The sequence below is a fragment of the Lycorma delicatula genome, chromosome 13, assembly GCF_047948215.1.
Source record: "Lycorma delicatula isolate Av1 chromosome 13, ASM4794821v1, whole genome shotgun sequence".
NCBI classification, from domain to species: Eukaryota; Metazoa; Arthropoda; class Insecta; order Hemiptera; family Fulgoridae; genus Lycorma; species Lycorma delicatula.
Genome location: NC_134467.1, coordinates 50005783 through 50020561, shown reverse-complemented (window position 1 = coordinate 50020561; position 14779 = coordinate 50005783). Strand labels below are relative to the sequence as shown.

The window sequence follows — 14779 nt, the reverse complement described above, 5'->3', positions numbered from 1 at the left end:
TATAAAACATTTAATGGATACTATTGAACCAAATTATTGGGAATTGGATAATATAGTAGAAAACAGAATTGTACCTCTTAATACTGACAGCACTACAGATTTTTCACAATCAGATGACGAAAACTGAATTGAATTTATTATTTGTTTATTATCATAGAAATTTAATTAAAGATATTAGTGAAATTTTACTGTTTGTGGACAATTCACAGTTTCATAATTCTTAAAAAACTCAACTAAAATGTCTTAATTTATTTAAATTTAAGATATAATAGCGCATGGTTTCTGAATATTAACATCGTGAAGTTGTTTTTATATGCATCAAGATTTACAAGAGATGCTTGCGAATCAGCTGGCTGAACCCTTGTACGCGCAGTTTATTTACTTGAACTCTGTAACCTAACTGAATAAGATATAATTTGGTTTAATGATTCTAACCACACTTGTCAAAATATTTATAAGCACCAGTGAAAAAAAAATTTGTTATTTTTTTTTTAAGTTATCATAAGGTGATTGATTAGTATTAATAAAGATTTAATGAATAAATCATAATTTTTTTAAAATTTATATATCAATAACTGAAATTCAGCCTAACCAACAATTTATCTGCGTTCTCTTTTCTAGCACTTTCTGTCATTCGATCATACTCAGGAAAAGTTATTCTTCAATTTCAGATCGTTAAAATTAAATTACGTAGAATGTAAATTTATAAAATGTTAAAATCATAGCAACTGGTCGTCATAGTGTAAAGTAAAGTTAGTCATATCTGTTATGTAAGAAAGTTGCAGTTGTTAAGTCGGTAAGGTTGAATTTAATTTATTTATATGTAAATAATATTATACACCAGCTGTGCCGCATTTAAAAAACTTAATTTTAGTTTTTGTCTCAATATTTTTGATCATGTGTTTTTTGTTTGTTTTTTTTAGATCACGTCTTTCGGTACGTGAATGTTTATCGCATTCATGGTTATCATTATCACCAGTTAAACCGATACTTGAACTTACGCAGTCTACAACAGTATTAAATAACGATATAGAAAATGGTGATAATAGTGAAAACGATGAAAATCATTGTTGTAATCATGAATCGCAACAGTCAGCGAGACGATCATATCAAGTTGTTACGTGTTTATCGTGTTCACAATGCGGATCACAATGTTGTTGTCAACAGCACAGTCGACGAAATAGCGTTGCTAATTCTCCCGTTGTAGAAATTGTACACGATAGAGGAATTATTTGTTAAAATATAATTCTCATTTTATTTATATACATTTGTAAGTATTTTTGTTTTGGTATTATTATTATTATAAAATATTGTATTATATTAATTTTATGGTATTATTTATAATGGTTTAAAATTATAATTATTGTTTTTAAATCATAATAATTTCCAGTTATAATTTTCACGTTTGTTAGTTTTGATTTAATAGTCAAGGTATTTTATTACGAAACCGTAATTAATTTTTATTATCTTTTGATCGGTTAATTGCAGTTCTCTTATTTTATTATATTTTTGTTTTGTTAACAACCTTTCTGTTTGATTATTTTTATAAAAGTTTTTATTTGTGTACATTAATTTATCAATCAATCTCTTGGTTTTTATCTGTATATCCAGTTTTTAATTTCAATCATGGTGTTTATTCTTTTATGGTGATTATCGTTTTAAAACAAAAAAGATTTATAAAAGATAGTGAATTCAACATCAGCTTCTTGGATTTAATTTAGGTTAAAATTCAGTACCTTTTAGCGTAATACTTCTTTTGCCACTGTGGAATCGTTTCATATTTAAATTGTAACACTTTCTAATGATTAAAAGTTACAAACTTCCATTTTAATAAGGTCAGTAATTGCTAATATCATATAAAATTTGTTCAAATTGTTGCCTTCAGAAGAAAGGGATGTTGCAATAGAAATAGCCAGTATTTGTTGTGGTGTTTTTATATTTATTTAAGATTTGATAGACCTCCACAATCTTGAAAGTGTTAGTATATATTAATTAGTTATCGGATCGTCAAAATTTTCAGTTGATTAACTGTAAAACCATTTATAATTACATATGCCATTATATAAAGAAGGTTTTCTCATTTTTTTCCGATTAAACTGATAACATTGTTATTTTATAAACACATTATATTCACTATATGAAAGGCGTGTTTTTTATCAATCCCCTAAATAATTATATATTACAGTGGTATTATATATTTAAATTATTCAAATTTTTTATAATAACACTAACACAAAAATATAGATAAATTAATTTATCAAAAAGAGTCTCATGTAGAATTTTTTAAGGTAGGGGACAATTAATAGAAAAGTACCTACAATGTATTAATAGTTCCGGAACTTGGCTGTTGGGTTCTCAAAATAAAATTATCTTATTAATTATGAAGTTTAACTAAATATAATACAATTACAAATGTTCATCCTTAGTAAATCATCAATCATCTTAAATTGCTTTGAAATTCAATGTTTTGTAGTCTGTATAATCAAAACGCCAAATTTCCTCTTAGTTTGTCGCCTCTTTTTCGTTTTAACTTGATCTGTTCTGTTTGTCCTACCACACGCATCTTTAAAATTTTATTTCAATTGCCTGTATTTCATGTTTTCTTTTTTACACATATTAATACCCTGCACAAAAAATTCCAAAACAAGCTGTGAAAACAATCTCAAAAAAAAATCAGAAAGAAATTTTTTTAAATATAAGCTTCTACATAGTGTTCTTTCAACACGATACAATATTTAGATCGGTTACAAGCGTCATCAAAAATCTTCTGGAATCACTTTTAGAATGCTTGTAACGTGCTTTCTTTTATGGTATATATCTTCGTGTACCGCTCCCCCTTAATAGATATCTTAGTGTTAGGAAATAGAAAATAATCTGGCAAGTATGGCACTGACACATGTTGTTTAGGCAAAATCCATACAAAGATGGATGTGTGAGCTGCCACATCATCATGAGGCGGGAATCTTGATTTTATAAAACTGAAGTAATAAGCGACGAATTTGGTCCAGTGAATGTTTCAGGAAATTTTGATCGAGAGCTTAAGTAATTCAAGCATTCTAGACTGCATTCAATGATTCATGCACGTGCCTTCATCTATACTAGGTACTGGCTATCCCCTGTTTAAAATTGTCTTCTAATGACATCTGACCACCACGAAAATGAGCAAACTGCTTGAACACATGTTTACAAGACATAGCTTCATTGCCGTGTGCTTATTTTATCATTTCAAACTTTCCTGTAGCACTTTTTCTAAGCAAAGAACAAAAGTTTATTAACATTATTACATTTTTTTAAAATCTGACAATAGGCTCAAAACAATCTTCTCAAAAACGGATATGTAACATGAACCCACTAACCCGGCAAGTAAACTTGGGTTATGTTCACAAGATTTCTCTCAACAAGTGCCTGTGAGATTCTGCCACTAATTCATATTTATAGCCTCTCTCCTGGAAACTTTTTTACAGACTGTATATGTAAAACCAGTTACCTAATTTTGAATTTAGATTCATATCGATTCTTGATTCATTAATCTTAAAACTAGTGTTAGTATTTAAACTAATTAAGTCGATAAATCACTTATTACTGCTTGTTCGTGGGAATATAAAACAAACATTTTGTAGTGTACTTTGAAAAATTTGGATTTGAACCCAGGACGTTTGGATGAAAGGTTTATTCCGATGTGGAAGTTGATAAGTTATCCATTAAATTATTGATTTAAAATTTCCTGAAAGAAAAAACATTTTAATATTTTAATTTTTATGCGGTCCATATCAATTGATTTTATAAGGAATAGAAGCCACTAACTTTACCCAATCAGGGAGTCTAGAAAATAGTTTGGTTTTTTGTACAGTCATGAGGTAAGATCTTCAAGTTTGCCTTGGGGATAACGGTGTTTGTAGTCGTATTACACGGTTAAGGAACCAAAGGTGCTACCTCACTTATTATTAGATGTTTACTTATATATTCGTTTCAGGGATGGTAATAGGAAAGGAAAAACAAATTGATCGGTGTAAACAAATATTTTTAATTTTTTTTTCTCATATGGACATCATCTAAGAATGATTATTAACTTTTTTCTGGGTTTTAACTTTTCTGTTTGCCCATTATTCTTCTGTTCTCTGCCTCTTTATTGTTTTCCTTGTCAATTTCTTATTTTTTTGGAGAATTGTTTTTTTCTCTTGAAACCTCTTTAATAATTTTTCTATTTGATATCTATCTTCAAAATTTTTTCAGTATTGATTCAGTTATATATTTTTTTTAACTTTAATCTATTGTTTCCAGTTTTTTTTCTTTTATTTAAGTTATCTTTCAAAAATCATTATTATTAATCTTTTTAGAATTCATTCCGATTTAATTTCCAATTAGGTAAGCGTAAAACGTTTCCAAAATTTCAATAGTCCTTTGTCGGATTTAATTTTCATTAAAATTTTTTAATATTTTCCATTAAAATTTTTTTAGAGAACTTTTCATTAAGTTTTCAAATGTTTAGTTTCAGTTTCTTTAATATAAGTTAGGGATTCTGATAGGTACAAACTTTTCTTACGTAAAATTACTTTGTTGCGCTTTAATTTTAACAATTTTTTTGAAGGCAGAGTACAACTTACGGTAAAATGTTTAAGCTAATACTTTTTTTTTTTACTGTACAAGTATAATTTTTCATTATTATTATTATTATATTCAACTATTTTATCCCAATATTAAAAATGCTTTAACTTTTTAATTTTTTCTGTATTTTGTTTCAGTCTGTGTGGAATCATTTTTAAGACTGTCATAAATGCCGGTTCATTTTATTTTCAAGGGTGTTTGTAATCATATTTGATTTTTTTTTAATACATTGTTATTTTCAGATTATTTACAAAAAAATTATCTGGAAATGACTCTAAAATTGATTTCTTTTTAAGAAGGAGTGATTACATGAAATCATATAAAATGAGAGAAATTAAATGCAATATCGGTCAATTAAGAAGTCAGTTTATTGTCTATTACTATTTCAACAAGCTATTTGTGAAATTTTTCTGTATTCACCCTTTTTATTATAATTATTTATATCTTAATTCAATATTTTTTTGAAATTTTTTTTCTCGATTAGAAAATTATTATCTGGAAATTATTATTTTACGAATTATATAAGTTTGTTAATTTCTCCATTATGTACCCAATTCTTTTTATTTTATTACTTTTTTTGATTCACTTTTCTCTTTTATTTCATTATTACATGATTTTTATCTTTTGTTTTTCTGTATTTAACTTTCCTTGTATTTTATTCTATTTTAGAATTTGTTTTCTAATTATTTATTTATTTTTTTCTTATTTTAGTGTTTGTTCTTTATATTTACAGGATGGGCCAAATAAAACCGGCCCCAGGATATAAAAATTTAATGATAAAAAGGAAAAAGTAATATTAAATTACTTAACTTTATTGATTCTCAATTTCAGTGCTTTTGAAAAAAGAAATCTGTGCGATCTAAGTTTAAAGTCTCTGATCAAAATCCTCTCCACCAGCTGCCTGTTCAAAATGCAGTGAATCATGTTCAGAAAAACTTTCTGCAATTCTCCGATTGAAATCTTGGCAATCTCTTGTTGTATGTTGTCTTTCAACCCTTCCAATGCCCGTGGGTTCTTTTTGTAGATATCCCTTTCAGATAGACCCAAAGGTAAAATATCGCATAGCGATATTTGGAGATCAGGGTGCCCAAAGTCCTTACTGATTGTTCTATCCTTCGTGAAATCTCGCTGGATTCGAACAATAGACCGACCGATCAGAAGTGCGGCAAGTCGCTTTGTCTTGTTGGAAGTATCCATAACCATCTTGTGACTGGTGGTATGTGTCAGATGGCTGAAACCGGTTTTATATGGCCCACCCGGTATAAATAATATCACTATGCATAATAGTGTAAAAAAAAAAAATGGGTGATATTTGTTTTAAATGTGAATGATATTTACTAGTGCTGATGTTACTTCTAGGTTTGGTGTTTTATCATTCATGTACATTGTGATCTATATTTATATGAAAAAAGAATTTAATTTTATGTTTTATAATAAAGTATGTTTACTGCCTTATCTAGGATTCAGTGTGCTATTTTTATTTGTTTCATTTTTACAATTTGTAATTTTGCCAGATTGGGGTCTTAACGGCAGAATAATTTTAATAATTACATTTCCCAAGAATTTACAAAAACATTAAGTCGACAAAAGAAGAATTAACTGAACAAAAGATTAAATAATAAAAAGCAAAGTCGTGAATTAATCAATTTTTAATTAATGAGTTATCTTTCTTTCTTGGAATCGGTCACTAGTAGATGTAGAACATAGCTAGAGTAAAATAAAACTCTCATGCGTGCATAAGAACACACACGCACGCATATACATACACATGTATCAAGCACTTTGGTTATATCTATGATGTCTTTGAGATAAAATTAAGATAAGAACAAAAAAATTGCTGAAAAGCTACGTGTTGCACTCATGGAATTTCAATTTTGTGCAAACTGTTCATAATTTATTTTAAAATATGTTCAGTTAACCAAACTCTTAAAGCGTAGTTAAATATTTGTTTATAGTGAAAAGAAAGTAGAAAGCTGTGTATTTCATTAAATAATCTCTTAACCGATTTCTATAATTATTATTAGATTTATTAATCGTGTACATCTTTCTGCAAGTTATGTATGAATGCTGAACAGTTTTCATGTATTTCAGATTGTTCAAATATTTTAATAACAAAATATATCAAACTTTTTTAACAAGTAATAAGTTATTAGAACGAAACAGAATATCTTGCTTTGACAAATTTTCAGTATTAATTCCCTTGTTTTAATAGTTTTATGGCTTGCCTCTATGTTAAGTATATTCTTTTGATTTAAAGTAACAGTTATAGAGGCATAACCCCATCCTTCGAGAGAGATTTGAAATTAAATATAACCGTTATTTCAATAAAATTTAAATTGGCTTAAAAAGTGCAAAAACAGTGATTTTATTTTTATCATGGTGTTGAATTTTGTTTGAGGCCATTGAAAAATAAAAAAAAATTCCATTTCACATTTTTACGTGTAATGGAATATTATTTAGGAATAAAGTGACAGCTTATAGTTACAAATTTATTAATTTCCCCTTGTTAACGGAGTTAACATTTCAATTCAGAATTATATTTATCTATATTTTTAAAATATTTTTCTTCCTTGATTTTTTCTCAAGTAGATATGTATTTTATATGCGTGTGTGTGCATATATGATGTACACATTTGTATTTTATCTGGTGATATGAAAATAAAAGCCAATAAATTAAATTATTTAAAGCATTGTTCTAACATAAAACCTCATTATTGTATAATTAGTATAAAATGTACTCGATGTGGTATTTATTAAACTGTGATAAAATTATCGTATAATTTTGCTATCTGAAGTATAGTTGTGTTTAAAAAAATAAATAAAAGTATAAAATACAATCATTTATCTTTAAATTAATTTTACGTATGATGTATATTTAAATAAAAATTAATGAATTGTAAGACTACAAAGAAAATGTTACCATAAGGCAGTTACAGCCGATCAGCGGTCACTAACTCATAATGGCAGTAGCGACATTTAGTTGCCGTTTTTATGAAAACTGTTAAATACAAGGTGAGCGAAAAGTTTAATAAACTGTGTGGGAAAAAATGTATGCGGAACCAAATATATGAAAAAAATATTGTTAAATTTTATCAAAAAAAAATTAAATAATTTCATAATTTACAGTTGTGTTTTAATAAATATTCAACAAAATTAACTCTGTGCAGTTACATAGGCATCAACCCATTTCTTCAAGTTATCGGCCACTTTTTTAACGGTTGCATGTTGATACAGGATAATTCAACTTTAATGTTCCATTTAAGTCGATCGGTTGATTATTTTTTAAGACTTTTTTTAAAAATAATATCCCTCTCAAAAATAAAACTGGTAAATTTTAATCGGATAAATCTGAAGACCTAGGTGGTCTTAAACCACAGAAAATGACTTTATTCCTAAGAGCTCATGTAGCAGCTGTCATTCACCATGTGGGTTGTTTTGCTTATCTCGCTGCAATCGGCAATTGCGTTCTTCTAACAATACTATGAAATTGGTTATAATCTGCTAATAGAATTCAGATGTTACCAATTCCATAAAAAAATATTGAACACTATTCTCTTGGGAGAAATTATGCACCAAATTCGGATTTTTTCCAAATGTAATGTAATCTTTTAGCAAACATGAGGGTTCTCTGCACTCCAATATCAGTGGTTCTGGTTGTTTATAAAGCCACTTAGATAAACCACGCCTCTTTGCTAAAGAGAATGTTATAAAAGATTAATTATTGCAAACAAAATGCACAAATCGTTTCCAATAATTTCCCTCGGTCAAGTTCTTGTGATACCTACGTGACATGAATACAGGACAAATGTAATTTTAATTTCTTTCTGGCTTTGTGACAGTCCGATCTGCTGAAATAGCCTTCTTACTGACCTTCAAGCTGATTATTCAAAGGATGTATGAACAAATTCTAAAAATTCATCATTTAAAACTGTTGGCCAGCTGGATTGTTTTTGTTTCTATGCGCTTCCGGTTTTTCTAAAACAAGTGATTGTGTGTAAAATTGTTGACTTATCTGATATGTTTGATCAAGAAAAAATATACAGTACAGTTTTCCTGATACTTTAAAAATTATTGCAATTTACAATATCTTGCATGTTGAGATAATGTAAAACGCATGAGCGTCATTTTATAGGATTCCTATCATTGACAGACGAAATAGGGAGAAATACTTGATTTTTTTGTTTAAATTATTGCTAATATATAAGGTCAAGTATTAGCAACCGATTCATTTTAGTGCCAACCATTAAGCAAATTTCCCACTTTAGTGAATTAATGAAATCAGGCTTGTGTAATTTTTCACTCGCTGTATATTATCAATCCGTGCATATGTATATATATAAATTGTTGCTTTAAATGTATGTTACCTTCAAAAGTTAAGAAAGATGTCGATAAAAATGGACTTTCTTAAAGTTGTTTGTGGTTTATATACCGGTGTATAGCAAACAGATATTTGGTATAAATTAATATAATTTATCGCTTACGATGTTGCTTATTAAAGGTAAATGCGTGTTAAAATAAAAATCTTTTTCTTAATAGCAGTTTTTTCCTTGCTGGTCAAGGTACTACTGCTTAAGAGAAATTAAAAATAATTTAATTGTATTTATGTACATATCACGTGTATATCTATTTCCAATTTTTCATCCAGTTGATAACTATTATGAAACGTTAGATGTAAAGGAAATTTACAACTACAAATTCTCCTGCAATCTGCAGGGGAAAGAAAGGAAATTGCACATCACATGTCAATTTTCTGTGGGTTTTGTGGTTGGTGAACGATCGATGTAAGGATTGTTGAAGCTCCAGTAGCGATCATTCTGACTACGTACCCACTCATATAAAAACAAACCTCACCTGTTAAAAATATATTATCCAACGGTCTCTCAAACAAACTGATTAAACCGTTGACAGTAGTAGACCTTAGCAGCATAATCAACCGGGTGTAATTCATGTGATACATGAATTTCGTATAGCTTTAAAGTCAAGTTTAAAAAGCTTATCCTAATATCTTCCGATTTTTCATCATTAAGTACTGAACATTTCCGGCTATGTTTCTGATTACAAACAGAACCGGTCTCACTATATATCTTCATCAAACGATGAATTGAAAATTTATTTGGTACATTCTTACTCAGGAACTGCAATTGAAAAGCTTCTTGGTTCAAAACAAAAGATTTAGTTAGATAATTTTCCACAATAAAAATCCTTTCCTTGTTGTTCAAAACCATTTCTTCTTAACAAAAAACACAGGTAACCAAAAACAATTAACTGTTCACAAAAAAGAAATTGAAAATTACATCAACTGATTATAAAACAGTAAGTAGTACTGCAACTTCTTCACTCAAATTATTATCTTAACTCTTCTAAAAAGTATTTTGCCCGGTTGCGTTTTAAAACAAACACCCAGTATTAGAAAAGTTTCTTTTTTATGTACTGATAACATATTTTTAGAATGCTGTTGGTTTAAATCGTTAAACTTTTTGCTAACAATGTAACGTAAAGAAACAAATTAACTGATGTGCTACTTTACGTGGGAAATAATGCATAATATATAAACAATGTTTTGCAAAATATGTAAAATCTTTTTCTGTTAAGTTGTTTATATAAAAATGAAAGATTTATATTAGTGATAACTCATAACTGCACGTTGGCTTTGAAACAACTTTTGCAGGATACAGGTTACTTTGAGTGGCTATGATGCATAACTAACAAAAAAGTTAATATAACAACAAAAAATTATTTTTAAAACTTCCAATCCATTCTAAATAATAAGATTATTTATAAGAAGAAAAAACCATTTAATCTTTCGTATTACTACTCCATTTTATATACTTCCATTTTATTACAGTTTTTAGTTCTTTAAATTCCTTATTTTTTTCTTAAAACCTTGTTGTGACTCAATTATATGTATAAAAAAAATTCTTTCTTCTCTATTTATATTATTTTACAACAGATTATTATTATGTAGATTATTATTTTTAATATTTTAATATATATCGGTGCTAATTATTGATTTTGATCCTTTACAATCGATTTAATCAATTTCCTTTATAATTAATTAAATCCTTTGTGCATTATTGTAGTTACAAGTAAAACCAATGATAGGATTAATGAATAATAGGAATAATTTAATTAATGTAAATGGTTTAAAAACCTAATTTTTAACAATATTTTTTATTATATTCATCTTGTTTTTTGTTTTAATTTTATTGTAGTTTATTGTATTATGATGTTTCTAATTTAAATTAAAAATAATCATTATTTTTAAGTCGCTCTTCTGAAATTATAAATGATCAGTTAAATTCTACGGTGGGCGTTATCACAGTAAAGTTTTACGTGTAATTTCATAAAAATCCAAGTTATTTAGGTAAAATTTGAAGGAAGTTTTAATCTGTTAATGTTCATGACTCATTTTTTCATTACTGCTTTGATTTTGTGTTTCAGAACTACAGTTTCACTTTAATATTTTTCTCAACGCATTGGCTGCAGACTTCAGGATATTTCAATTGATACCGTTGAATACCATCATTTTATCACAATATTTGACAGTTTTATTTGGTTTTTTAACTGTTCAGCTTTAGCAGTGTTACCTTATGACATTAAATATTCATAAAATAACAATTTTCTGGGCAAATGACCTGTTCTCACAAAATGCCAAACAGTTTATTCACTTAAATCTGTTTTTATTAATGTTCATTAGAGTGAGTTGATAGCTCTGTTTGGTAATTCAATGTGTTTGCTATTTGCTATGCAGTATTATTACTATTGAGTGAAAAAAAAACAGTTAGTATCGAAATGAAACTGCGGTTCATTTTTTTCTGAGAAACAACAGTTTAGGCGAACTTTGATATTTTCCATTCCATCTCTTGTAAGCATCATCTGGTCCTATAAAAATGCAGTATACATTTCTAAGTGTGATGACTGTTCATAGTACTGTCCTCTGTGATAGTAATATAAAAACAAGAAGATATTTCAAAATTGATTTAGCAATAAATAGGGATATGATGAATGCGCATTTTTTGGCGACCACAGATATTGTAGGAAGCACTTCCATATGAAATTCAATTTCTGTTAATTATATCCATAGAAATTATTTATTTTCATAACTCAATGTTATTTTTTTTTGTCTTCAGTCATTTGACTGGTTTGATGCAGCTCTCCAAAATTCCCTATCTAGCGCTAGTCGTTTCATTTCTCTATACTCCCTACATTTTACATCCCTAACAATCTATTTTACATATTCCAAATGTTGCCTGCCTGCACATTTTTTCCCATCTACCTGTTCCCCTAATATCAAAGTGACTATTCAAGGACGTCTTAAAATGTCACCTATAAGTTTGTCAATTCTTTTAACTATATTTTAGCAAATGCTTCTTTCTCATCAATTTACCGCAACACCTCTTAATTTGTCACTTTATCTACCCATCTGATTTTTAACATTCTCCTATAGCATCGCATTTCAAAAGCTTCTTATCTTTTCTTCTCAGGTACTTCGATCAAGTTTCACTTCCATATAAAGCTGCCTCCTAACATATACTTTCAAAAATTTTTTCCTAACATTTAATTTAATTTTTGATGTAAGCAAGTTATATTTCTGACTAAAAGCTCATTTCGCCTGTGCTATTCTGCATTTTATATCGCTACTGCTTCGTCCATCATTATTAATTCTACTTCCTGAATAACAAAATTATTCTATCTGTTCTTTCCTTCATTATTCTTTTATCCGTTTTACCCATCCCATATTCACCCAAAATATTTCCTAACTTGCCTTCTCCAATTCTTGCTTTCAGCTGTGCAGTACTCAGAAGATTGAGTGATGTTGATGTGGCTGTTTAAGTTTTTCAGTTTACTACTGAAAGAGCTGCTGCCCTCTTTCAGGAATCATTCTTTATTTTGATTCTCAACAGATATGTCACTGACATGGTTGCACCTTTGGTTCAGCTACTGTATATCACTGAGCCCTCACCATCGGCAAGGTCTCATGATGCTTAGAGGGTCTTGTTATTTATAGAGATAATATTGTACCCAATCATCAAGAGTGTTGATGGCTTTCCTCTTGGTGACAATTTTTGTTGTATTTTGTCTATTCGTTCTCAAATAACAGACATTATTTTCCAATAACATAATATAAAAATCCAATGTCATCATACAATTCATGACTGTTAATGAGTTCAATAGAATTAACCTTTCTCCAATAAAAAAACAAATTACTGCAAAAACTTCCGATTTGATTTTACTTGCGATAAACATTTAATGTTTCATGACTCATAACATACTTAGTTTATCCTTAGCCGCTTGGCTTCTACTAAAAAGAGATTTACAATCTGCATATATTTTTATAAAAATTATTTTTTCTAGTTTGAAAAGTTTATTTGGATAAATTCAAGTTACTATTTGAACTATTCCATTTTAATTAATTTTTTTTTAGCTTCTTCATTGCATACTTATTCTTGAGAAAAGTACTTCGTTGTTCACAATCAGTTATGCAGCATTCTTGAACAACTAGCTTAATGTTTTTTTTATTCAGTTAGATTACATTTTAAGAACTATTTATTGTAAAGTTAAATTTTGATATATATCTACCGTTTAACTGCTGCACCGTGTAAATCCAAGTCATTTTTGATGTTATAAAAGAGCCTTGTTCATCCCTTTTTGTTTTTCTGGTCCCAAATAATTGAGGTTCTTTTTCACATGAGTCCACCCTCTAAGCCTTGACTTTCCAAAGTCTTGCGCTCTCCTTTCCCTCTTTATATCTCCTTCAATTCAAGCTCTCTTCTGCGAGTTAGAGATCGGACTGATTGTCAAGAAATTTACTCAGGTAGCTAAGATTATGTTTTATTTATTTCTAAAAATAAAAGCTTCTGTCTTGCTGCACCATGCATGACCCGCTATTCTGAATGTAATTTCTAATCTTTTTAGTCTCGTTTCAAATCTCCTTAGACTACAAAGTAGAATTTAATGTCTGAGGATAACTTTTCTTCCTTGTATAATCATATTCCTGATTTTTCTTTGGATATCACCTTGCTTATTTAATATTCTTTTGTCGCATTCTTTGTTTTTCTCTATTCATAAATTTCATGCCTTATCGGTAAATACTTATTACATTTTTTAAGTCAGATCCCATTTCCTATAAGTCTCCATTAGTTTTCTCATTATATATAAATCCTCATTATATATTTATCAGATGCTACAGTTTGGTCACCAGGAGATTAAAGATTATATAAATAATCTTAATTTATCTTTATTTTGTGACATATTTTGATTTTCATTTCTTTAATATTTCATTTTAAGTACAAGTTAAACAATTAAAATATTGTCCTTGCAAAGATATTTAGATACTTAAAAAAAGCAAAGTTTATTCTGATATTTAATCATTGTTTTTTATGGTACCACTATATCTATTTTATATTTCTGTAGTATCTTGACAGATTTTCACATCTTCCAAATATTGCTAGTTTGCTTGTGTTCATAAACTAAATCCTAATTTCATTTTTTTAAGGATATCCTAGTTTTAGTCCCTCACTTCCAGTCTTCATTCCTTCGTTTTCCATCATTTGTGTATTTTACTAGGAAGATTGTTGGCCAAATTTTCAACACAAACTAGAGGACCAATTTCATGAAATCTACCTCTAGACTTATTAGTACTAATCCTGTTAAAAAGGAAGAATCTATGATACAATTCACTATCACTTAGGAACTAGTGCAACTCTATGCTTTCACTTCATCATCACTGGGACAGATAGATTACTTCATTTTTAAAGATTATTGTTATTATTATTATTATTATTATTATTATTATTATATATCTGGATGCTCCATCAACTTAACGCCCACCATTAATTTTACAAAAAACTTTAAAATTTTAGAAAAAATTCTAATTTTATTTATGAAACTGGTATTGTATGTTAGCTGTAAATCAGTTTTAATATATATATATATATATATATATATATATATATATATATATTATTTTTTTCTTTTAATTAAAATAATCCAATCAAATTATTTTATTGATTTGTAAAATTTATTAATATCTAGAACTGATCTACATATTTTGGTTGAAACTTAATTATAAAACTTTTTTTTTTAAATATTTAACTATATCTTTTTCTTTTTAATTAAATAATTAGTATTTTCTCATTTGTTTTTGTATTATAAATTATTTGTATTATATTCT

At 28.0% G+C, this 14779-nt stretch overlaps 1 protein-coding gene across 1 annotated transcript in view; it reads left to right on the top strand.

Moving 5' to 3' along the window:
* The window catches only part of LOC142334091 (serine/threonine-protein kinase 17A-like), a 143705-nt gene extending 129189 nt beyond the window's left edge, over window positions 1-14516 (top strand). The window contains exons 6-7 of the mRNA XM_075381776.1: window positions 924-1270; window positions 11047-14516. Coding sequence (XP_075237891.1) covers window positions 924-1239 — 316 coding nt within the window. The 3' untranslated portion in view covers window positions 1240-1270; window positions 11047-14516. The remainder of the gene's footprint in view (window positions 1-923; window positions 1271-11046) is intronic.
* Window positions 14517-14779: the final 263 nt, after the last annotated feature.